Here is a 24,892-nt window from a genome sequence, read left to right on the forward strand (position 1 = left end):
ATTGAGAGACGGGACACAGCTTGATGCAAGCAGAGTCAGAGAGTTTATTGCAGAAATCATTCATTTATATAGAAAGTTAGAAGAAATCAGAAGGCACACGTCTTACATTGATTGGTTACTATACAACAACATTCTTTATCAATGCTCGTTGATTGGTAGTTAATTAAAGCTTTAACAACAGGACTGTTTACGACTAAGTTGTTTTTGCAGACACTAAGTTGTTTTTCAGAGACTTTATATTTTCTTCTTCTCTGGCGCCGCATGACTCACAGGGGCAGTGACTCTCCCCCACATCGTCGCTTCTTTACTCCCCTTATCAGGCTGCCCAAGGCTTCTGGCCCACAAGTTCCAGTACATCCCCTTCTAACAACAACAGCGAAGCAGGGCGCGCTGTCCTGTCTGCTTTTTTTCAAGTCCTGTCCCACATCTCCCCCTTCCTGTTGCACAAAAAGAATCTTTTCCATAGAGCGTTCCATCAATCGTTACAAACATTGCAACAAGCAAGGCAGAAAAAAGTAATAAGAGAATAAAAACAGTTAAAGCATAAACGATAGTTTTTGCTAAGCTTCTAAGCCATCCTGATAACCCCCATCCTCCAAAAAGCTCATCTAACCAATCCCAGCTATCATCTTGTTGGAGTTTCGAGACCCCTTTTTTAAGCTGTTGGATACTGGCATGAATCGATTCCGAGCGGTCAGAGAGACTCATGCAACACATGTCTTCAAAATCCTCACAGCCATGGCCTTGTGCTAAAAGTAAAAAATCTATAGCAGCTCTATTTTGTAATGTAGCATGGCGGATACTGTTTACACCTAACAAAAGACCAGACAAAGCTTTGCTAGTGGCATTTGTTTGTTTAGCAAGCCAAGCTTGTCTAACGTTGCTAATGCTTTTCCAGCAGCGGCTCCTGGTAGTAGAAAAGAAGCAGCAAAGCATTTACCCAAGGACCAAAATTCTGCATTGTCATCACAATCAGGAGTATATGCAGGGATGCCGCGCTTCGCTCTGTGGGATAAACGATGCCGCAAAATCATAGATGTATTAGGAGACAAAACAGAGAGACGACCAAGACTGCATGGGCCTCCTTTTGTATGAGAAGGGATAATGGGCCGTGCTCTATCGCCACAAATAAAGAATACCCCCAATGGTAACAGAAGTGGAGTATTGCTAGACTTAGAGAGATTTGTTGATGTATGATTGCACCAAGCGCTGGTATTTTTAAAGATGGGATGGACAGGAGAAACATCCCATACCTTAGATTGACCTTTTCCTGTATAGTTAAACTTAACACAAAAAACCGTTTTTATCGATCCAAGAAGTTCAATCTCTTGTGATTCCAGAGTAGCACGTGGGAGAAGAGAGACCCATACATCCCACTTATTTGTCAAATTTTGCGACAGAGCTGGAAAGATGTGCTTTATACTTTCAGGTATTGGCCACCTCTCTAACGGCAGGCCTACGAGACAGGTAGAGAAAGGGTTATTAGGTGAAGCGGTAGCAAGGCGCAAAGTGTCTTGCCCAGTTACATTTGCTAGCGTGACCCAAACGTTGACCTTAGGAAGCGCGGGAGGGGAAATGAATAGCCTGGCACTATTGTCATTAACGTTAAAAAAGCAGAAACTACTTTAAAGATTTCTTTTTTCCCCCTTTTTTTCTTCCATGCTAATCACTTTTCTTTGATTTCCTAGGACAGCCACAACATACACATAAAACCCAAGGTTTGCAATCCCCACACTGAGTACAGACAATACCTATTACAGGTACTCCTTTGTCTTAGCTCATGTAACAGTCCTCAGTTTATGAAGTTTGGTGAATATCTTCTGCAGCCTCAAAAGGAGCAGGGAGGTGCTGTTCGGGAGGGTGATCTGCAGGTTGAGCAGAGTCCTCGCTGGGCTCGTCAAGTGCTCGAGGTAGGGATTCACGGAAAGGACGCACGTTCCTTGCTGGAATCCACCTGGGGCCTTTTTCTGTGGAAACGCAAGCATAACCTCTTCCCCACGTGACAAGGGGATATGGTCCCATTATTTTACCTGTTACTGGGTCACGAACCAACACTGGAGCCTTGACTTGTGTCTCGAACGAGGCATTCGCGTTGAAATGTTGAACTATCGGAGGATCATTATCTAACAGGGAACAATTCAAAAAGTTAAAAACATACAAAGCTTCCTGTAGCCGTTCCTCAGGAGTGGCAATCCCTGCTCACCCCTTTTGCTGTTGTAATAAACGCTTTAAAGACTGATGAGAACGTTCAATCAGAGATTGACCCGTAGGGGAACGAGGGATGCCAGTAATGTGAGTTACACCCCAGGAGTCGAGGAAGGCTTTTGTTGCAGTTGAAATTGCAGGACCATTGTCTGTTTTTATCCGAGAGGGTATGCTCAAAGTGGCAAAGGCACGCGTCAAATGTTTACGGACATCACGCCAAATGTTTACGAACATCTTCTTCTATGACAAGAAGAAAATAAAGCACCGGAAAAGGTACCAATAGAAGAATGAATATATTTTAGATTACCACATTCTGGATAATGCGTAACATCCGTTTGCCATAGCTGTAAGCTCTGTAGAACTCTAGGATTAACTCCTCCTGCTATTGATGGAAAAGAAATGCCGTTGGCAGTCAGGACACACGGTGATAGTACTTAGATGCTTGTTGAGAGGTAAGGCCAAACTGTCGTTTGAGACCTCCAGCATTCTGGTGAAAAAAAGGGAACGGCTGAGTTTAGCTTGTGCTGTGCGATCTGGCAATACTTGTACTGGGAGCGTTAGCATATCTGCTCGTCGGTTCCCTTCTGCAATAAAACCAGGTAAAGAGGTATGTGATCGGACATGCATAACAAAACAAGGATGAGGACGAGAATCTAAAAGAAAAATAAGCTCTTGCAATAAAACAAATCAGAATGTGAGATATTACAAAATACAGACGCTTCAGCTCGCTCAACAATTCCTGTAATGTAAGCTGAGTCAGTAATAAGGTTAAGTGGTGTGGAATACCTTCGAAAAACTCGAACAACTGCAGTCAGTTCCACTCTTTGGGGAGAACCAGGAACAGTCTCTATATCCGAGTCCCATCATTCATGCTGGTCGTCCCACCACAGGATGACCCATTTGTGTGATTTTCCAGACCCGTCCGTAAATACAGTAAGCACTTGTAGCGGTCGGTCACTCTTTTTCAGCCTGGATATCAAATGAATGTTGGCGTTGAGCAGCTTATGCGGAGGTGGATGGGATGTAAGTTGAGCCATGTAGTCTGCTAATGCCCAACTAAAAGTGTCTGATTGCTGATAAAGCCACTGTAAATACATGTTTGTCACAGGTAAGCAGATATAAACAAAGTCTTTCCCTGATAATGTTAGTAAACGTTGTCTGGCTTTAATTATCAGAGAAGCAAACATCTCATGCTGTGTCAGAATTGTTTTTGTAGATGGATTCGGTAAGAAAATCCATTCAATAATTAATAGCGGATCTGGCTTCTGAGAATCCCATTGAAAAATCAGTGCGTGAGGTTGTCGAACAGGGTTCAAAATAATTAGATGGAATGGTAGTTCAGGGGCCCATCGATGAGCTTGCCTGCTTGTGATCACTGCGGCAACCTTTTGCAAAGAGTTAACAGCCTCAGAGTCCAGACTGCGAGGAGAAAGTAAGTCAGTATCTCCTTCGAGCAGCTCAAATAAAGGATTTAAGTCTGCGTTAGAAATACCTAACAGTGGATGAACCCAATTAATTGTTCCCGACAGTTTCTGTACATCATGCAGATGTCTAATGTTTGTCTGTGTCTGTAAAGGTTGAGGAATTACAGTTTGAATCCTGATGCGCCAACCTAAGTATTAAATGGTGGTATTTTCTGAATTTTTTCCGGCGCGATACAGAGACCTGCTGAATTAGCAGCAGTCGTGACAAGGGCTACAGCTTCCTCCATGACCTCGTGATGTTGTGCGGCCACTAAGATGTCGTCCATATAATGATACAGCAAGACACCAGGCATCGCAGTCCTAACAGGACTAAGTGCCTCAGCTACACACCACTGACAGATTGTAGGACGATCCTTCATTCCTTGTGGCAGCACAACCCACTGGTGTCTCTGCAACGGGGCTTGCGTGTTGACGCTTGGAACTGAAAAAGCGAATTCAGGAGCATCATCAGAGTGTAGTGGGATATTAAAAAAGCAATCTTTAAGATCAATGACAGTCAAATACCAATTCTGAGGGATCATAGTGGGGGACGGGAGTCCTGGTTGGAGGGCTCCCATGTCTTCCATAGCGTCATTAATTTTTCTGAGGTCGTGGAGCAAGCGCCACTTGCCGGTTTGTTTTTTAATCACAAAAATAGGTGAGTTCCAAGGACTAGTAGAAGGCACAATATGCCCTTTGGTTAACTGTGCCATAACTAATTCTCGGAGGGCGTGAAGCTTTTCCAGTGGTAGGGGCCACTGATCTACCCAGATAGGAGTTTTCCATGTTAATTTAAGGGTGTCGCGCGCTTCAATGACCCCTTCTAAAAATGAGTTTGAATGGACATTCCCCACTGAGACAGCACATCACGTCCCCACAGAATCAAACGAACAGGTAACACGAAAGGTTTAACAGAGGCTACATGCCCCTCTGGACATTGAATTTGGATTAATTCTGCACTTCGACGGCTGTTACGAGTTCCTCCAATTCCATACAATGTGTGGGACACCTTAGTCAGAGGCCATTGTGGAGGCCACTTGGCCTGAGATATTATTGTGCCATCCGCTCCAGTATCAATAATTCCACTTAGTACTACTTGCTGTCCCCTGCAGGTAAGAGTACATTGGCATACGAGTTGTTTCTGAGAAATAGGTTGCACCCATAGGATTTGTGGCTTTCCCGTAGACCCAAATCCTCCTTGCCTTTTAGGAGAGGGATTAGGAATGAGGGAGTCCGCCCCTGCTGGAATCAATATTAACTGCGCTATACGACTACCTTTGGGTACCGTGCAGGGAGGAAACGGAGTCCATGCCATAATTTTAATTTCATCCGTACTATCAGAGTCAACGACACCTGGTAGCACAAAAAGCCCTGGTAATGTGGTAGATGATTTTCCTAACAACAGCGCCCGTGTATTAGAGGGTAAGGGTCCTGACACATTTGTTGACAGCAAGTGAACTGAGCGATCAAGTAACGTTACTGTGTGAGCGGTTGCCAGGTCCAATCTGGCACTCCCAGCTGTTGCTGGACGCAGGCTTGTGACGTTGTCGCGTCTCTCCGGGGGGGTTGGAATGTCGGCTGCGGAACTTGTATCTGCACGCGTCGCCGCCCCGCGCTCCGCGAGCAGTTTCCCTGGAAATCATACTTAGACCAACACTGATTAGCATAATGACGCCCTTTTCGGCATCTAGGGCAGATTCCAGGGGTTTGACGCCTAGCCCCCGCATTCAGAGCCAGGCAGTTCTTTTTCAAATGCCCTGGTTTACCACCGCCGGAACAATTCCCCGTGCCTGACGGACCACGCATGTCTGCAAAGGCAGCAGCCATGGCCTCGTATTTCTGATCCATAGTGCCAATTTTGTTACAAGCTTCCACCATTTCAACCAATGTAGGATTCTGATTAGGGAGGGATTTCAAGAGTTTCTTGCAATCCGCATTAGCATTTTCTACAGCCAATTCTAACAATAAAATCTCCCGTGCTTCCGCATTATCTATCTGACACTCCAGAGCCTGTTTCAATCTATCAATAAATTGCATATAAGGCTCTCGAGGTTCTTGAGTAATATTTGTAAAAGCTTTCTGCGGCTTTTGTGTATCAGGGACTTTTAAAAAAGCTTTTTTTGCTTCTTCTCGGACCGCTTCCAAAACCTTTCGGGGGATATCCCATACCTGAGCTACCGGAGCAGTGTGCTGACCCGTGCCTGTAAGATGTTCTATAGTTAAAGCAGCCACAGCCTGGTTTTCATGACCCGCGTATGTGAGAAGAAGTGCCTGGAGCGCTCTTCTCCAGTGCGACTCCCACAGTGAAAACTGAGTCGGGGTTAACAGCAAGTGCGCTAGAGACTTTAAGTCATGAGGAGTCATAACATAAGTGTCAAAAATAGAGGATAACAGGCTCGCGAAATAAGGAGAGAAAAGCCCATGCTCAGTAACGGTACGGCGCAGCTCCTTAATTAACGAGAAAGACAAAGCTTCCCATTGTACCCCTCGGCCCTGATATATTACAGGAGCAACTATCATGTTAGCAATCTTGAGATTCCCCTCCTTTAAAGCTTGACGTTTTATCTTAGCCCGCTCATCGCGTGACTTAGGGGGATATAAATCTGGCTCCTTCCCGAGATCTGTTAGCTCCGGATCAAAGGAGTCATCCTTGGGAGGATAATTTACGGCACTGGCCTCTGGAGGACCTTGGCAGCTTTGATTTTCAGAAGGCAGAGACGGGACCGTGGGGGAATTCCCTTTCACTTTTACATCGCCTCCGTCACTCTTTTCTTGAGCATTTACGAATTCAAAAATGATCCTCCACCACGGAAGCATACTCTGTGCTTCTACGTTCCCCGATGTGGCAGAGTCCCACAGCTTCACCCCCACATCGTCCCAAAGTTCCCGCGTAAAGATACTAGAGGCGGTTACATCGGGCATCTTCGTCTGCACCCATTTAAGCACAGTTTTAAGATCATGCCCAGAAATAACTTTCCCGTGCTTTTTAAGAAGAGCTTTCATAAGCTCGTATACGTCTCTTTCTGGGGAAGACGCTTGATTCCCCATGTTTCCTTTCCCACAGCTCACCTCTCTACCCAGAGGGATTTATTGCTGGCCAGCTCCTGCTTCCTTCCCGTGGGACTCGCAGCAAGCCGCGCAGGCAGGCGGTTTCTCGGCCCAGTGATCGCGGCGATCGGTCGGGTCTCGTCGCCCGACGCGCGTCGCTCGGAGCACGTCGGCCTCTCAGATCAGGTCGCTCGGTCACGTCGCTCGGTCGGATCACGTCGGGGTCACCAATTTGCCGCTATTGAGAGACGGGACACAGCTTGATGCAAGCAGAGTCAGAGAGTTTATTGCAGAAATCATTCATTTATATAGAAAGTTAGAAGAAATCAGAAGGCACACGTCTTACATTGATTGGTTACTATATGACAACATTCTTTATCAATGCTCGTTGATTGGTAGTTAATTAAAGCTTTAACAACAGGACTGTTTACGACTAAGTTGTTTTTGCAGACACTAAGTTGTTTTTCAGAGACTTTATATTTTCTTCTTCTCTGGCGCCGCATGACTCACAGGGGCAGTGACTCTCCCCCACATCGTCGCTTCTTTACTCCCCTTATCAGGCTGCCCAAGGCTTCTGGCCCACAAGTTCCAGTACATCCCCTTCTAACAACAACAGCGAAGCAGGGCGCACCGTCCTGTCTGCTTCTTTTAAGTCCTGTCCCACACTCCCCTGGAGACATCTCTGCTCTACAGACTCAAGGGGCTGAGATGAACCTCTGTGTCCATAAATAATTAATCCTTTTGGAAAACTGGCTCTGGCACAGTGGTCTTGGTGGACGAAGGATGAGCTGTGTGGAAAAGAAGGGGAGATGCTTGCTTCTGCTTTAGCTCTTGCTTTTGGTCCAGGTTCACAGCCAAGGAGGAATCAAGTTCCAGAACTGGGCCAAGACCTATGGCTCCTCTCCAGAGCTGTACTTCCAGCCCTCCTCGGTGGAAGAGATCCGGGAGGTAAGGAGGGTACTTCTAGGAGACAACCCGTTAGAAATGATGAGGAGGAAAGGCCAGGAAGGGCTGTGATGCTCCACCACGTTCAGTCAGAAAAGTCACAGATGGTGACAGTGAGTCCTTCCCTTAGCCCCAGGAGATGGCCCATCCTACCCAACCACAGATGTTCTCCAGCAGATGTGTCTAACGCCCGAAAGACGCAGAAAACCCTCATACCCGGCTCCAGTTGGACTCTGTTCCTTGGGCACCAGCATGCGGCATCCTTCTGGGGTCCCCTGCCTGCCCCAGGCGCCGTGCTGAGGGGTGGGAGTCCTGGGTCACTTTTGTCACCCCAGTGATGCCTCTGTCACCCTAGGGTGTCTGAGGTGGGCGTCGCCTCTTTTGGGTTCACAGAATCATAGAATGGTTTGGGTTGGAAGGAACCTCTAAAGGTCCAACCCCAGGGATGATCCTAAGGGCTGTCCTAGGAGGTGTCTGGGCTCCAGCGGTGGTGTTAACCCCAGATGATGAGTTATCCAGGTAAATGGATGTCAACCATGGGTGAGATTTCGGCTTGGGCTGTCTCAGTGCCTCTGGCACCGCCCTTAGCACAGGGCTTTGAGGGAGATGTTGGATGCTCAGGGCTGCCTGTTTTTCTCTGCAGATCCTGGATATGGCCAGGAAGCGGGACAAGAGGGTGAAGGTGGTGGGGGGCGGTCACTCTCCTTCGGACATCGCCTGCACCGATGACTTCATGATCCAGATGGGGAAGATGAACAGGGTCCTCAAGGTGAGATGGGCTTCTGGGAGGTGACGTGGGTGACCCTGAAACACGGTGGCACATCTATTCATGTGGCCGCCGAGGGCTGGGAGGCATTGCGCCCACACTGCCATACCCAGGGTGGGAGGTGAAAGGGTGGACAGGTTTTCCTCTCCTCACAGCCAGGAGTTTTCCTAAACCAGACCCCGAAATCCTGGGGCAAGGCTGCGGGATGCACATTTTTCCCAGTGTAAAAGCATCATCCCCTGTGCGTTGGAAGCATATGGAGCAATTGTAAAAATGCAAAGAAGCGACATTTTCCTGGCGTGCATGCAGCAAGGGTTTAACCTCGGCACGTTGTCCTCATCACGGCACGGTCTGCTGGGTGGGGAGCAGGTACCTGGCAGCATCACCCTTCACGGCGAGCTTGAGGCGAGCTTGCAAAGGTGCCTTAGGCACAGCAGCCTCGGCAAAGGCCCGGCTGGATGTTGGTGCCCCGTGGTTTGTGCCAAGTGGGAAATGTCCCCGTGGGGGATTGATCCATGTGATGACACTGGGGAGGAAACAGCTCTTCCTGGCTGCCCATGGGTCGGATCCTGGACAACACTGGGGAAACAAGAGCTGCTGAGAGGGGGAGGTTTTCCTGCCCTCTGCTTTGCATCCAGATCGCTGGCATGTAGGGAGATACTGGGCTCTTACTGGGGCTGCACGGCCGGCTGGGAGTAACCAGCGAGAGGATCGTCTCCATGCACGTGTGCGTGCACACGTATGTGGGTGCATGCCTGTCGTGTGTGTGCGTGCGTGAATAAACTCTCCTTCCACCAGGAGCCAGGCAGGAGGGCAGAGGGAGGATCTTTGCCGAGGGGTTGTCTTCTCCCTTGCGTTGACCAACACCTGGGAGAAGTTATGGGAGAGGTCACACACCCTGGAGACTGGGGAGAGCGGAGGGGAGCGGGGTCTGGACCAAGGGCATGAACCAGTGGCAGCACTGGGCTGGACGAGGTTTGGGCTGGGTGAGGGTCTCAGAGAGGTGGGAGCTCAGGGTGGAGCACGTCCCTCGTGGAACGGGGCTCGAATGTAGACATCAGCGCCCTGGGCAGAGCAGAGGTGTTTTCCACAGGGTGTTTCTCCTCTGAGCTGAGTGACCTTCCCCTCTCCCTTCCTGTCCTTTTCAGGTGGACAAGGAGAAGCAGCAAGTGACTGTGGAAGGTGGGATTTTCCTCTCGGATCTGAATGTCGAGCTGAGCAAGCACGGGCTGGCCCTGGCCAAGTGAGTGGGATACGTGTGGGGGCCATCCCTGGGCATCCTCCCAGGAAATCCAGGGATATTTGAAGAGCTTTTACTTCAGGATCTGGTCTTCCACCAGAGTCCTGCAGACCGCAGGTCAACCCCCTCCTTGGTGGCGGATCCTGCCTTAGAGCAGGAGGCTGGACAAGGGGAGCCTTTATCCCCACACCAGCCCTGTTTTCTCGCTGCACCCACCAGGCTGGTCCTTCCCGTGCCACAAAGGAAAACTCTGCACTCCCTGGCCCTCAAAAGATGAGAACACCCCTCCTAGGGATGCCTTGCATGGGGCAGAGGCTGACAGCAGGCAGCTCCGGGCAAAGGAGGCCAATGGTAGACAAAATTAGGCTAGAAACGGGTTTCTGATTGCCAACAACAATTAGCTATTTGGAATAGCTTAGAAGTCATGGGAGAGTCTTTGCTCTGCATTGCTTTGGGATGGCTGCTGTCCCCAGAAGAGGAGGTGGTGGTCTGGGGGTTCAGGGCAATCTGGGGGCAGAGGGTAGGATGTTTCAAGCTGATCCCAGCTGATCTCTCTGCCTCCAACACACGTGGTTCTCCCTGGCAGCGGGTGTCTTGGAGGACTTGGAGAGCACCGTATTCAGACAGGGATTTGGAAAGGAAATAGCCACGGAGAGCATTTCTAACACTCCATCTTCTTCATTTGCAGACCTCGGGGAAGAAATCGCTCTTTAATTAGGGTCTAGCTCAATATCTGTGCTCCTCTGTCAATGGCCAGGGCCAGGGTGAGGGTTCAGAGAAATAAGCCCCGCCTGAGCAGATGGCCAACGGTGCGGGTGGGGTGAGCAGGACTCCTTCATGGAGGAGAGTCCATCGAGGCTCGCAAAGGTCCTAGAAACCACGTCTGGTTCAGGAGGTCCCTGCTCCCCCGCTGTTGGGAGCTGGAGGAATAGCTGGGGGAAACGGCAGGAACAGCACGTTCTTTGCTTTATCCTTCTACCCCCCCACGCGCCCGCCTTGGCCACGGTTGGAGGGATGGACCTTGGTCTGCAGCCCTTACGCTTGTGGATGCTGCTTCCAGCCCTGCTCCACAGGGCCGTTTCTGGGGTAAACCCAAGTTCCTCACCCCTTGCTCTGACTTCATATGGGAGGGATATCTCCACCCCAGAGCATCCCTCCAGGCTGACAGGGAGAGGTGGGGACTTGAGACATGGGACAAGGACACAGCTGAGTTGACCACGGTGACCTGCGCTCACCAGCTGCCTCTTCCCATGGACTATAGCAGCGTCTGGGTGGAAATGTCCCATGGACACGTGGCCAGCAAACCCACCCCTTGCGGCAGGGTACCCTGAGGGGTGGAAAACCCTGCTCGTTGGGGCAGGGGGGCACATCCTGGGGGTCTCTGTGCAGGGTCTGCACGCGGTGTAACGCCTGGCACAGTGGGCTGCGTCTCACTCCGTGTCCCACGCACTGAGGTCCTCACTCAACCCCTTCATCTGCCCCCAGTTTAGGAGCTGTTTCGGAGGTGGCAGCGGCTGGTGTGATTGGGACGGGGACACACAACACTGGGATCAACCACGGGATCCTCCCCACCCAGGTGAGACCGGAGTCGGGAGCGTGTCCATGCGCAGACATCAACATCCTCAGGGTTTCAGGGGGAGATGTCCCATCCCCCAGTCTGGGTCTGCTGTGCCCAGCCCTGGGGTAAGGAAGGAGCAAACAGGAGGGGTTCTGTGCCCCTGGGGTGGAGCTGCAGTGGGGGACCCCCAAGTGCCCCACGCACAGTGGGAACTCCTCATCTGCCAGCCAAAACACGACCCAGCTCAAAACTCCTGTCCCTGTGCTTTATGGTCTAACAATGCGATGATCAAGGTCTGGAGGAAAGGGAAAGCAGTTCTGCTTGTATTGGAGCCCCCAAACCAAATCTCTGCAGGGCCCAGGGCTATTTTTAACGAGACACTTAGGAAAACCCTCCACTCCTAACTCAAATCCTGTATGGTGTTTCCACCGGTGGCTATGGAGAAGTGTAGTAATTTGGGAGAGTTTTACTTTGGTGGCTTTTCCTAGCATCGTGCAGAGAGAGAAGGATGCTTTTGAGTGGTTACATCAAAGGTGGCAGGAGGGGGCCTGGCGGAGCCAAGCTCAGCAGAAAACACCCTGGTAGAAAGCATCCTGGTGGGGGGGGTCTCCCTTATCCCCCAACCCTAAGTTCTGGGGTGGATGCAAGGTCTTGGCATGGAGATGGGACGCACTGGAAGCTCACTGACGCTTTGCTTCCTTCGTGACAGGTCATAGCACTCACACTGCTGACAGCCTCGGGGGAGATCCTGGAGTGCTCCGAGTCCATCAATGCAGACATCTTCCAGGCTGCCCGCCTGCACCTCGGCTGCCTGGGCATCGTGCTCACCCTCACCTTCCAGTGCGTGCCCCAGTTCCACCTGCACGAGGTGGCCTTCCCCTCCACCCTCACCGAGGTATGACGTGGGCAATGCTTCCAAAGCCTCCTTGGGGATAAGGAAAATTCTCAGTGAGGTGACATGGTCGGAGGGAGACTGGGAAGTGGTTAAGCTCTAGTGGAAACACCCCACAGGTGTGTGTAGGTTGCGTTCCTTGGGCAGCTTCATGACATGCTTCACGGTGTCCTTTACGCTGAATACATGCAGCATCCCTGGAAGGGTTCAGGGCCAAGGTTGGATGGGGCTTTGTGCAACCTGGGCTAGTGGAAGGTGGCCCTGCCCGGGGCAGGGGGTTGGAATTCGATGATCTTCGAGGTCATTTCCCACCCAGACCATTCTATGATTCATTGAAACATCTCCAGAGTGATAAAGGAGAGGAAGGAAAAGCCATGTTTCATCACAAAATGCCACTTGAACTTCCATGGGTGGGAGCAGCATCTTCTGGGACCAGAGAGGTGCAGGTAGTGGGTTGGGGAGGAGAGGTACTGAGTCCCTTTGTGCTGTGGGAAGACATTTGCTTCCTTCCCAGGGGTGCTGCATGGAGCAGAGGTGAGGGCCTAGTGTGCTCTGGCAGCTTTGCTGGCCACAGAATCTGGGAGGTGGCTGGGTGAGGAAGCCCAAGCTGCTGTGAGCCTACAGTGAGGAGTTCTTCAGTCCTCACCAAAAAAATCAGGTGGGACCTCTGGACCTCACACTGGGACCCTCTGCTGCCACCCCTCTGCATCAGGCCTGGGGGAGCTGGGCAGAGAGGGAGAGCTGTGGGCAAAGACACGGAGATGAAAGTTGTTTCCTTTATTTCTTATTCCTGGTGGGTTTGGAGAAGTGCAAGGCACCATCTCTGGGAGAAGGTGCGTCCATTCCCAGCTTTGCATCTGGCCTAGGGCAGCTCAGGGGTGTGAAGGCGATGTGAAACCTCCCATCCTTCATCACTGCCATGCTCACCCCTGAGCTCTTCCCAAAATCCTCTTTTAAAACTAGCCCAGACTGATGCAGATTTTTTGCATTTATCCAGCCTGAGATTCAAACAGCTCATTTTACTGCCCCGGACCAACCTCTGTGCAGCCCCCGGGTGGCTCAGGGCTGCAGGAGGAGGCTGGTGGCTTCCAGTGTCCTCAGGAACCCGCCAAAGGCTTTCTGTGCTCACCTTGGGCTGCAGAGAGTCACCCTGAGCTGCGACGTGGCTGTGTCCTTCAGAGATATCCTCTGGGTCCTGGAAGGGGAGACGGGAACACGGTGCTGTGGGGAGATGGGATCACAGCCTGCTGCCTGCTCCTGAGCACGATCCCCAGCTCGGAGAGGCTGCGCTGGCATGGGGTACGCTGCACACCCGAGATCCCAGAGAGCGAAGGGCTCCTGTGCGCGAGAGACCTCCTGGCTGGGCTCAAGGTGGCTGATGGGAGCCACGTGCCACCAGTGGGACTAAGGACCAAGTGAGAAGAGGGTGAAAAAGCTTCATCTGCTTTTCTTAGTTTCACCTTCGAATCAGGTTTGGGGCTGGCAAGGTGCTTGCTTGCTGGAAGGAAAACCAGGGTCTTCTTTAGGGAAAAAGCTGGACAACAAGCCCCCTGTCAATGTCCCCACATCCTCGCCCCTCTGCAGCAGCATCCTCACATCTCAGCATCAATTGTCCCCTGCCTGGAGGTGACAGAAATCAGAGCCTCTCCTCCAGCTGTGGTCTATCCGTTGCATACAACCCTGTGGGTTTTAAACTCTTCCCCTGTCTGGTGAGCGATGCCGGAGCCTCGCTGCAGGCAGGGATAAGCCAGGGGAAGAGCTGCTGCGGGCTGTGCAGTGCCAGTGGTCCCCCAGGAGCAGGGATGGAGGTTTGCCCATTAGTCATCAGCTTCATCTTCCCTGGGCCCAGGATGGAGGCTCCAGCTCAATCAAGTCAGAAGGAGCCTGTGGGCGTCAGTGCTGCCGCCCTCGGCACTTGCTTCTGTCCGCGGGAAACATCACCGCGAGACGGATCAGCCAACGCCTCTGCTCCGTTTAACCTGGCGTTCACAGGCGCCAGCAGGTCAGTGGAGATCTGGTAACTCCAGGCACGCATGACTAAGCCTAATGCAGATTTAATGTTCCAGCTGGAGAAAATTGCTCTTGCTGGAAATCGTGGGCTGGTCTGATGAGCTGCCTGGACTAAGCAAGAGCAGGGAGAAGACTGTGCCTGCGTTGAGCCAGCATCCCTGGAGGCAGGCAGGGCCTAGCTGGGTCCCGGAGGAGTGGGGCAGCATCCCGGAGGGCATGGCTGCTCCCACGGGCCCTGTGCTCTCTGAGGACGTGCCGTCTCCCATCTCGTTGTCTCCTGCTACTCAGCTAACAAGAGCCTTCCTTTTCCCAGCAACAGATGGGCCACTTAAAATAGTCCTTGAGCATCTTGTGCTCTTGGTAATAACTTGGTCCTTTCGTGTGTGTGAGTCCTCGGTATTTTGGGGGATGGGGTTCTCCATCTCCCAATGTGAAGTTGGGTTTGATTCTTTTTTTGGGCTGAACTTGGGACAAACTGTGTTGGGGGTGAGAAGTGCGATGGGTGACACGTTTCAAGGTCCAGGCTGAACAAATCCCATATCAAGATCCAACCCCAGAGTTGCATTTGGGGTGTGTGATAGAAAACACCCTTTAAACCAATTGTTGTGTTACTACTGGACTTTGTCTTACCAAAGGTCCAAACTAAGCAGGCTAAAGTGTATGGTGCGGGTAACTGGCCCATCTGGGCCTCCCCAAGGAAGGTGGCTTTCCGAGGAGGGTTGCTGACCTGCTCTCTCAGGATCTGGCATGGCTCTGAATGTTTCACATGCTGTCTCCTCCTCCTCAAGTTCTGCCGTCCCACCATCCCTCCTCTCCTCGTCTCCTCTTCACGGCCGTGTCGCTCCTGAAGGCAGCATCTTGCATATAGCCTGTGAACAGGCACTTAGCCGTGGAGAGCAGAAGTTTAGGTCCTTGTTCAGGATGCGGACGAGGCACTGGGGACAGCGTCCTGGCATGTTGGTACAGAGATGCCCAGCGCTGGAGAGTGGTTTCCTCCCGCTGAGCTTTCCATCCCCAGCAGGAGCCAGGCTGAGCCAGGCTGATTTACGTCGAAAGAGGCATGAAACGCCCTTTCTGGGGGCATCTCCTGGGCTTTACGAGGTCTCCACGTGGCTCTGTGGCCAATGGTGGATGTGATCTGGTTCCCTCAGAAAGCCTTCTGAAGGCCCGGTGGGCATTTCTACAGAGCGGTTTGAAGGAATTCTTTCTCCTGGGAACACATCAAAACCTGCTTTCCATGTCTCTGCCATTATATAAACTCATTTTAACCACTGGATGCATTTCCTTGGAGCCCTCCCACCCTCACAGTGCTGGGAAGCTGGAGGGAGCGAGCTGTGCCAGCTGATGCTCAGCCCCTCCACGACTCGGACAGCCTGGCACAGCTGCCGTGTCAGGATGTGACCCTGAGCTGAGCAATCATCCAGCTCATCCCAGGTCTCTGGCACCGGCTCATTGCTGGGGGCTGCACAGGCTAAAGCCTACAGAGAAGGGGCCACCTGCAAGTTGAAAGACCCGGTGGCCTTTGACATGCTGGGTGGACTCACAGCATTCACTGGAAGGAGTTTGATTTCTGGATGGGGAAACTGAGGCATGAAGTCCACCAGGAGGAAGAAGTAGTGGTGGAAAGGAACCTCTCCAGGAGCTTGGATCTGCTTCAACGTGAGGTCGGTTGTCGCTACTGGGCCAGCCTTGGCAGCATCCTCATCCATTGCCTCATTCAGTCTCACAAGTCCAGTTCCAGCCCTGGCTAAGGACAGCACAAGCCTTCATTAAATTGTTGGACTCATGAAAAATAAATAGTCCTTGGACAAAAGCAGCAAAATTTGTGACAGGATTGATCAGAGCCACAGCACCAGTAAAGCTCCGAGAAGCGCTGTCCTTAATTTTTTCAGGGCTGAATTATTCAGTGCCCCGTCGGGGTGACTTGAACACCACCAGGAATGTAAATGTAACACGCTGTTGCAGCATCTTCTTCCTGAGCCCTGATCCAGAGCTGTGCCACGGAGAGCGGGGCTGGCCGGGGAGGGGCACACAGAGCTCCCTGTGCGTTTCCCGAGTCCATCAGTGTCTCTCCCTGCCTGCTGCCACCCCTCCAAGAGCGGCCGCACCACAGCTGGAACACTTCAGGGTCTTATTTTTCCTGGGGCGTGGGGAGGGAAGACAGAGGAATAAGGGAAACCCACCAAGATATTTCTCCAGGGTGCCCTCGCAGCCTGCTGTGAGTTCATTACCGGTGTTTCCAGTTGCAGAGGTGATGAGTGCGTGTTTCATGGTTCGGGAGGACGTTTTTGCCTGTGAATTGCCTGTTTGCTCCCTGAGCTGTGACTTCCCTGTTGTCCTGCAGCAAGGAGTTCCCCTCTCTAAACGCATTTGACTATGTTTAAGTGTGGTGGGAGCCTGGCAGCTCCTTACGGCTTGGTCCTCACCCACCCTGCCAGACTGCTTGGACCTTCACTGCCTCCTCTGGCACCTTCTTGCCAGGCTGAGGGGTGTTTTACACCTCCTAATCCACCTTTTAGCTAGGAAACTTAAGCTCACGTGCTGGATAACGCTGCTATCCTGAGCAGGGCAGGTAACCCAGGCTGAGCTTTACCCTGCTCAGCATCATCTGCCCGGGCTATGCCCCCTGCACAGCTCAACCCATCTTTCCCCGTCCCTCAGGGCTGTTAGGAGGATAAAATGAGAATGCACTGGGTAAATATTAATGCCTTTATCAATTCTCGGTCATTGCTGCTTCTCGCCTGCTTCCAGATCTCTGGCTTTCATGTCAAGTGGCCCATTGAAGCGGAAGAGAATAATGGCAAGGGAGCAGGTTGCGTGAAATATTTAAGTCTGAGTTATCTAAGACACTGCAAATAATAAATGTGTCAGAGGAGCCAGCCTTGAATTTGTGGTTATGTAAGATCTGCATGCTTGCTTTTCTGGCCTCGTGATTATCTTTATCACTGGGATAAACTCAGCTGCTCTCGCTGCTGCTGATGACCGGGAAAAAGGCACAAGACTGAGAAGGGTTCATTGCACCCCTGAGGTCACCAGAGAGACCTGCAGAGCATCCCTGGAAGGTGGCAGGAATGCAGTCGGCCTCCCCTTGCCCCACACCTGCCAGGAGGCTGATGAGGATGGGTCACACTCAGGGATGATACTTTTTCCCCTCTGATCTTTGCAGCTTTGGGACTCCCTGAGCTGCAGGTGGTTTGAATATATGAAACAATGCAATGAGTTTCTCTTCCAAGAAGGTCTCTGATCAGCTTCTGAACCCACGTAAGCTTTTAACCAGCTGCAGACTTGCCCAGCTCAGTGACCTGGTGGTGAAGAAGGTCTGAGCCTACCACTTCCTAACCCTAACCCAAATCCTAACCCTTTGGGGGATGTCTCAGGCACCTGGGACGGACCCCTCAAGCCCAGCTCCTCTAGGACCACGCAGTGCCTAAACCCTCTCACCACTGCTGGGCCTGACCTCAGCCCTCCTAGCCAGAAACGTTGGGTTTGGCCTCGGTGCACGGAAGTGGCTCTTCCAACTGGTGCTCAGACAGGGTCCCCTGATGCGGTGGGATCCCGGTGGGCACAGGCAGCACGCAGGCAAAAGGGGAGGCTAAACATCCATCTCCTCTCCAAAGTTCAGGCTCTCCATGCTCCCTCCCCTTCACTGCTCTGATGGACCTATGGGATGTGTGCTGGTGACTTCTTGTGCTCCATCATTTACAGCACCTTGGCCACATCTGCCACTTGTCCCATCCTTGTTCTTTCCCCAGAGACCATCCGGAGCACCCAAACCCGCACTGCAGCAGGCGGGGTGCCTGACCCTCACCTCAGCGAGCTCTCGAGGGTGTTGGCAAGCAAGAAAGCAAGCGGCTACTTTTGTCCCAGATTTTTTGAAGCAAAGGGATTTGTTCTGGGCTCCTGTGAGGGAAGCAAAGACGAGCAAAATCCCCTGGGACTCTGCATGCCCCAGGGTTATCTCCGTTGCGTGCGTTGGCCACGTTACGGGCGACAAGATTTCCACCGCCCGACCTCTGCCTCCAACTCGGGCACTCAGCCAGCAGACGATGTCCCCAAGGACTGCCGAAGCCGGCTCACTCGCTGCCTTCAGCTCTCGCCCGCGGCGCTGCAATTATCCTACAAAGTCGTGGGCTTATTTTCTTCAGACCGATATCGCAGGAATCAAAAGCGCACATTGGAAAGGTCACCCCGCTAGCAATTTGCTTCTGCGCTCAAACGCCACGGCTGGAAGACAAACAGACGTTGGCAGGATCACCTTGGGAAAGCTGCATCCTTCTTTTCCCTGCTTGTTTCAGCTACTCGTGCACTTATTCCTAAACAAAACTGGGGGGAAATGCGGGGTTGTGGCTTTTGCCCCGCTTCTACTTGCACAATTATGTTAACTCTTTCCACCGTAAGAACTTCTCTGGCCAGAAAACAGGCTGTCTTGGGAATGTCTTAGATTTTGTGGCTTTTGGGGAGCGGCAGATGTGAAGATGAAGACAATGGCATCTGCACTAATTCTCGCCGATTACAGGAATGCGCTATTTGTCTTCCCATCCTCCCTGCTTGAACGGGAATGCGGCATTAGAGCAGTGCAACCCCACAAAGACCCTCCCCTCACGGCAGGGTCACCGCGAAATGCTCGGTGCTAAAGCAGCCCGGCCTGGTGATTAATTGCTCATTAAGACAAATAACTCCAATGACCCAGGCAGAAAGGAGCAGCTTCAGAACTGATGTTGCCATGACATTCCTGGGGTTATATCCATGGGTCACTGCACCTTCTCCTGGGGTCAAGCAAACTCCTTGAAGCAAAGCTGCTGGGTTTTTAAGTCTTTCTGCAAAGCTGGGGGAGATCTCTGCAGGAGGACGCGGGGGGCGCTTGGAGAGGCTGTTTGCAAGAGGGAGAGGTGCTGGCCTGGCCAAAACAGGGGGTCAGCGCAGGGTCCCTCTACCCTTACACACACAGGCAGGGAGAAGGGATGAGGCTTGAAGGGTCTTCTCATCTCTGCGGGTGCTGCTGTGTCAGGCAGCGGGATGTCCTCCAAGTAGCTGTGGGACAAGCCCCCGGTGGCTCCAGGAACAGGCTGAGTCTGGCCTCGAGCCCCATCATCTATATGGTCCTGCCTGTTCCCTGCCCTCTCCAACTCCCCGTGCCGGCAGGCAGCTCATCCGCAGAGGGGGCTGCCTTTCTTCAAGCTCTTTTTTTGTGTCTTCATGAATAATTTGGCAATTCAGCATTTGAGGATGTCTCTGGGACAGGGCGGTGTAGCATCCTGGCTCCATCCCCTGTTGTATCCCGCCTCCATCCCTCATTGCCCCGGGACTCCAGAGCAGCGAAGGGATGTGCTGCCAAGGTGTGAAACCCGGGGAGGGCATCTCCGACCCTGGGCTGGGAGGTGGATTTTGGAAGCCCCCCGACATATCCCACTGTATGGCTGACAGCTGGAGGGGTCCTCTCTGGCCCTGGCTGCGCTGCCTCAGGTCTGGGAATGCAGATGTAGCAGTTTGGGGGCCGCAGCGGTGTGATTGCTGGGTCCGAGCTCAGGTGTGTGCCAGGTGCAGCCCCAGAAGCATCTGCAGGATGGGGGGCGCTGCCACAGCAAGGCAGAGGAGATGACGCTCATGCTCTGTTCCCTTCCCCAGATGTTGAGTCTATGGTCTCTATTAGCCCCCTTGGTGCTTGGCTGGGCTGTATTGACCCCCCCCTCCAATCCAAGACTTGCCAAGACTCTGCAGGCAGACTCCTTGGACCTTCCCCAGCCTTCCTAGGAGCCCTCCGAGGTGCCTCCAAGCCCTGTTCCCAGGATCCCTGCTCCACGGTGGTGGACAGTCACTGACCAGTCCCCATTTCTCTCATTGTTGCAGGTCCTTGATCACCTCGAGGACCACTTGAAGAGATCCCAATACTTCCGATTCCTGTGGTTCCCTCACAGCGAGAATGTCAGCGTCATCTACCAGGATCCCACCAACAAGGCAGGTCCCACCGGGCTCCATGCGGGAAGGGAGAAGGGCCTGTGCACAAAACTGGGTGCCCTCCCAGAGCCAGCATTTTAGGATGGGCTTGCAATGGGGGGGCTGACCAGGGAAACGGCATTTTGGGACTGAGCTGGACTCTACCCATGCGGGTCTGGGGGTCTTGGGACACGGATGCAGCTCTCCAAGCTGTCAGCACCTGCATGACAAAGCCTGGTCTCTTCCTGGGACTGGATTTGGCCCTGTTTCATCGTGGGAGAGAGATCTGGGGAGTCCTGGGGTGTCCTTCTCCCAAATTCCCTAGTCCTGGTCCAGGCATGTGCTCCCACCCTTGTGCCTGCTGGCAGGAAAGCTGCACATCGGGCTAGTCCCTGATAACCATCATCTTCCTCTGCTTGGCTTTGCAGTTCCCCTCTTCTTCCTCCAGCTGGCTGTGGGATTATGCCGTTGGCTACTATTTGCTGGAGTTTCTGCTCTGGATCAGGTAGGAGCATGCTCTGGGTGGTGGCAGGGGACAAGTGGGGTTGGGTGGCCTCATCCACATCTGTTCTCTGCACCTCTACATTGAAACCTGTGCTGCTTTGCTGGGAGTCCCAGGGAGGAGGGCAAGGGAGGACTGTCACCCACAGCACCCCCATTCCTGAGGAAGAAGGAGGTGCCTGTTCTCCTCCAGGCAAGCTCCTGTGCAGGAGGAGCGGGTTTGGACTGGGATGGATGTTTGGGGCTGCACTGCCCTCTCGTGTGCACAAGGATGGAGCAGCATGTCGAAGCAACGTGGGTTTGCAGCAGCAAAGGAGCTTTTGGGAGGATGGTGTTTGCCTGTGAGCATGTCCTGGGCGCTGGGATGGAGACAGGAGATCCAGGCGGGTTGTGGAGGCTTGGCTGGGGAGCGACTCTGGTGGCACAGGGGACGCGGGCTCGGCACCATGATGAGGAAGAAGAGGGATTGTGGCCACTTAGGACTCTGCCAAGGGGTCCACCCGGCCACTCCACCCTGTCCTGAGTAGCTCTTGGTCCTGGGAAGCACTGAGGTCTCGAGGGGGAGGGAAGGTGATGACCAAGAACCCCTTTTCTAGCCTGCAGCAAGAGGAGGAGGAAGGAGCTTTGGGTAAGGGTGCGAGGTCCAAGGTCAGGTGGGGTGAGCATAGGCAATCTGGCAGGGCTGCAGGACCCTATGGGCTCCAGCACCCGTGGAGGATTGCAGCTTTGCTTCCAGCCCTTCAGAGGACATCCCCTTGCCCAGCATCCCCAGGCTGTGGCTTGTGGCATCACAGCTCAGAGCCTGCCCTTGGCAAATCCTTGGGCGGCAGCTCTGGGGTCAGATCTCACCTCCTGCTCTCTTCCCTGCAGCACCTTCGTGCCCAGCTTGGTGTGTTGGATCAACCGCTTCTTCTTCTGGCTCCTCTTCAGCTCCCGGGTGGAGAACATTGACATCAGCTACAAGATCTTCAACTACGAGTGTCGCTTCAAGCAGCACGTGCAAGACTGGGCCATTCCCATGTAAATGGTTCTGCAGACCCCCCCTGTCCATCCCCAGACGGGCTCAGCACCCAAAAAGAGTGCCATCCCCCGCCTGTGCTCTGCCCCAGCCTAGGCTGCTTGGAGCAGGGGCAAATCCAGGGAGAAAGGGACCCGGCTAGGAGGAACCATTCCTTCCTGCAAGTTTAGCAAGGGGACCCTTCTGCATCCCTGCCCTGGGGTGCCAAATCCATGTCACACCATGTCCTGGGGCCAGGGCTGGAGCTGTGGGGGTTCAAACCCACTGAGAGGTTTCTGGCATTAACTGGGGCTGGGGGCTTCTTCTGGGCAGTGAGAAGACGAAGGAAGCTCTGTTGGAGCTGAAGGCCACCTTGGAGAACAACCCCAAGATGGTGGCTCACTACCCCGTGGAGGTGCGCTTCGCTCAGGGGGACGAGATCTGGCTGAGTCCCTGCTTCCAGCGAGACAGCTGCTACGTGAACATCATCATGTACAGGTGAGCTGTGGCCACATTCCTCCCCCCTCTCCTCCTCTTCCTCCCTGGATCAGCGTGCTAGTGCCCAGACACCGGCAGCACCAAACGCAGGCTCAAACACACCAGCACCAGCTCTTGGCTGGCACTGGAGAGCTGGATTGAATGAGCTCCTGAAGCTTTGCCCTCTTGTGACCTGGACTGGGAGCCCAGGGAGCTGTAAAGGTGTCGTGGTCCCCTGGGGTTAAATTAAGGTGAAATGACACCAAGCAACCAGTTAAAATGTTTTACTTGTGGTAGAACCAACTTAAACTTGTAACAGGGCAGTAAGCGATGTGGTGTCTTCGGGATAAATCTGTAAGAAAGAAAAGAAAGGAAAGAAAAGGAAGAGGGAGAAAGAGTCAGAGAATCGGGATCCCCACCCCAGGTGCCAGTGTTGTCTCAGGTCCCGTAATCTTGGGTGGGGGATGCACACCCAGCAACGTTTTCTGTCGCCTTTTAAAATTCATCTTATTGGGTGATTTGCATACTAGACGAGGAGAGGCAGGTATTCCATGGACTCATTTGCATGAGAGATGGGGAGAAGGTGGAGTGTGGGTTCTGTGTGTGTCTGGGGGCAATGGGGTGCGTTAACCCTTTGGTCAGTTGTGTTGGTGTCACGATCTCCCCCCCACCTTTACTCTCTCCTCAGTTTTTGTTTCCCGGGCAGTTATCCAGCCATTGGCTCCGTCTGGTGCTGGGTGATTTTTCTCTCTGATCCATCTCTGAGCTCTTCTCCAAGGCTACAGTCACAAATTAAAGTGTAGGCCTTAACCCAAACAAATGGTTTTACTCAGTCTACGTCTCCCCCACTTTGAGGCTTATCTAGGGAATTTGGCAAAAGGGAGCGGAGCCGTGCACCCTTCGATACACTCTGCGCTCCCCTGGGCAGATAATTCATTCCTTAGGCCAACCACAAAGGCCACAGTTTGCCCTTGAGACTTCCCGTGGCAATGAACGTTTGAGGCATTAATTCCCCCAGTTCTTCTCATCACCCCACTCAGACATTTGCAGGCATCAAGCCAGAAGGAATGGGGTGACCTTGGAGCACCTGAGGGCCACCCACCCCTGTTTCCTGAGGATGCTGTCCTACATGAGGGTCCAAGTGGCCAAGTGCTGGTGCCATGCTGGTTCCCAGAGGGTTTCCATCACCTGGTGCTGGTCAGAGAACCCGTGATGGGTCCCTGGGGTTGTTCTCCCCAAGTGGGGGTTTCCTGGGGAGGTTTCCTGGGTGTGCGAATCCCCCCACAGCCTCTGCTAATGTCCTCCTTGCCTGACACCCCTCCAGGCCCTACGGGAAGAACGTCCCCCACCTCAACTACTGGCTGACCTACGAGGGCATCATGAAGAAACATGGTGGGAGACCACACTGGGCAAAGGTACCGACAGCCCCGCTCTGGGAGAAGAGGATCTACAGATGGGGGTCCCTTCCCCTTTTCCATCATGGCTCCTCATGGGAGGGGGGGGTTTCAGCTGAGTGGGGGGTCAGAGAAGGGCCCCCACATCAAACTGGTCCCAGAGGGTGTTGGGTGCTTCAAGGAGCTGTTGTTCCCCTGCTTGCTACCCACCCACCCTGTGCACATAGGTAAGGGGACGGTGGTCTCACCATTTCTGCAGGGGGTTCCCACAGCATGTGGTGGTGGGGAACCAGGGTCAGAAGCACGCGCCCCAGTGATGGGCAGCCCCCCCCCAGACACTCTCTTTTGCAGGCCCACAGCTGCACCCGCAAGGACTTTGAGAAGATGTACCCAGCCTTCCCCAAATTCTGCTCTGTCCGGGAGAAGCTGGACCCCATGGGGATCTTCCTGAATGCCTACCTGGAAAAGGTGTTTTACTGATGGGGGAAATGCAGGAGGTGGAGGAAAAATCAGTCATCACCTCCAATTCTTGGGACACCCCAAAGCTCACGGTCCTCTGTGGTCCCAAGGTGCTGTACCCCTCAGCTCTGCCCTCAGCATCAAGGGCTGACCCCACGGGCAGGGGCGTGCTCTGATCTTGATGCTAACGAGGCTCTGCGGTGCTTGGAAATCTCTCCTGAAAACCAGCAGATTGGGAGGGACCATACCTCTGTTCCCACAATGTCTCCTGTCCAAGACAGCATCTTAATAAAGTCCTTTGAGCAGGCCTAATCTGAGTCTGTGCTTTCAGCCTGGGCGTGTGTGAGGTGGAAGTGGCCAGCCCTGGGGACCAGGGAAGGGGCTTTGGTGTCCCTGTAGAGCCCTACGGCGGGGGTCAGGGCCGGGCATGGAGACCAGAGCTTGGCACAGCCTGGGGCTGGTCCTTAAGCTTAGGCCATCTCCCCTTGCAGGCAGATTTGGGGAGGAAGAGGCTGCCTGCCAGGTCCACCCCAACCCGGCTCCTGTCGGAAGCCACACATGGGCAGATGGCTTGTGTCTTCTCCCAGGCAGGACCACAGCGGCCTCACGCTGCCCAAAGCTGCAGCAGAGGCTCCTCAGGATCCAGCAGGATGATGTCCATAGTCCTGTCCCTCCTGTCCTAAAAACCATCCCTGCTAGACCGACCTGAACGGCGCTGGCCTGAGCCCTGCTTGCATCGCTAAGAGATGGGGAAGGGGACATGGGCTTCTCGAGAGGAGCAGCAGGATTCCTCAGGATGGCCAGGACAGCTGGACAGCGAGTCAACAATGCTTTTAGAGAGACAACCACCCCGGCCACGCAGCTTCCCTGCCCTGTGGGGTCATGCAGAAAGCGAGTGCAAGATTTTGTGGGAGAGTGACACCCCAAAATTTGTGACACTGCTTGGTTTGACCCTCTCCAACTCACTCCTGCCATGGTTTGCCCGTGTGTCCTCTCCCCGCAG

The 24,892-nt window shown here is 53.1% G+C and overlaps 1 protein-coding gene across 1 annotated transcript; it reads left to right on the top strand.

Moving 5' to 3' along the window:
- The first annotated feature begins 7,217 nt into the window (after window positions 1–7,217).
- Window positions 7,218–23,910, top strand: LOC113478833 (L-gulonolactone oxidase-like). The gene is made up of 12 exons (XM_026846336.1): window positions 7,218–7,307; window positions 7,563–7,664; window positions 8,305–8,430; window positions 9,576–9,670; window positions 11,153–11,243; window positions 11,935–12,120; window positions 19,975–20,082; window positions 20,490–20,566; window positions 21,433–21,582; window positions 21,893–22,057; window positions 23,361–23,451; window positions 23,782–23,910. The coding sequence occupies exons 1-12, from the start codon at window positions 7,218–7,220 to the stop codon at window positions 23,908–23,910; spliced, it is 1,410 nt and encodes a 469-aa protein (XP_026702137.1).
- The last annotated feature ends 982 nt before the right edge of the window (window positions 23,911–24,892 follow it).

The sequence above is a fragment of the Athene cunicularia genome (assembly GCF_003259725.1).
Source record: "Athene cunicularia isolate RWA chromosome 3 unlocalized genomic scaffold, athCun1 chr3_part1, whole genome shotgun sequence".
In the NCBI taxonomy this organism is placed as follows: Eukaryota; Metazoa; Chordata; class Aves; order Strigiformes; family Strigidae; genus Athene; species Athene cunicularia.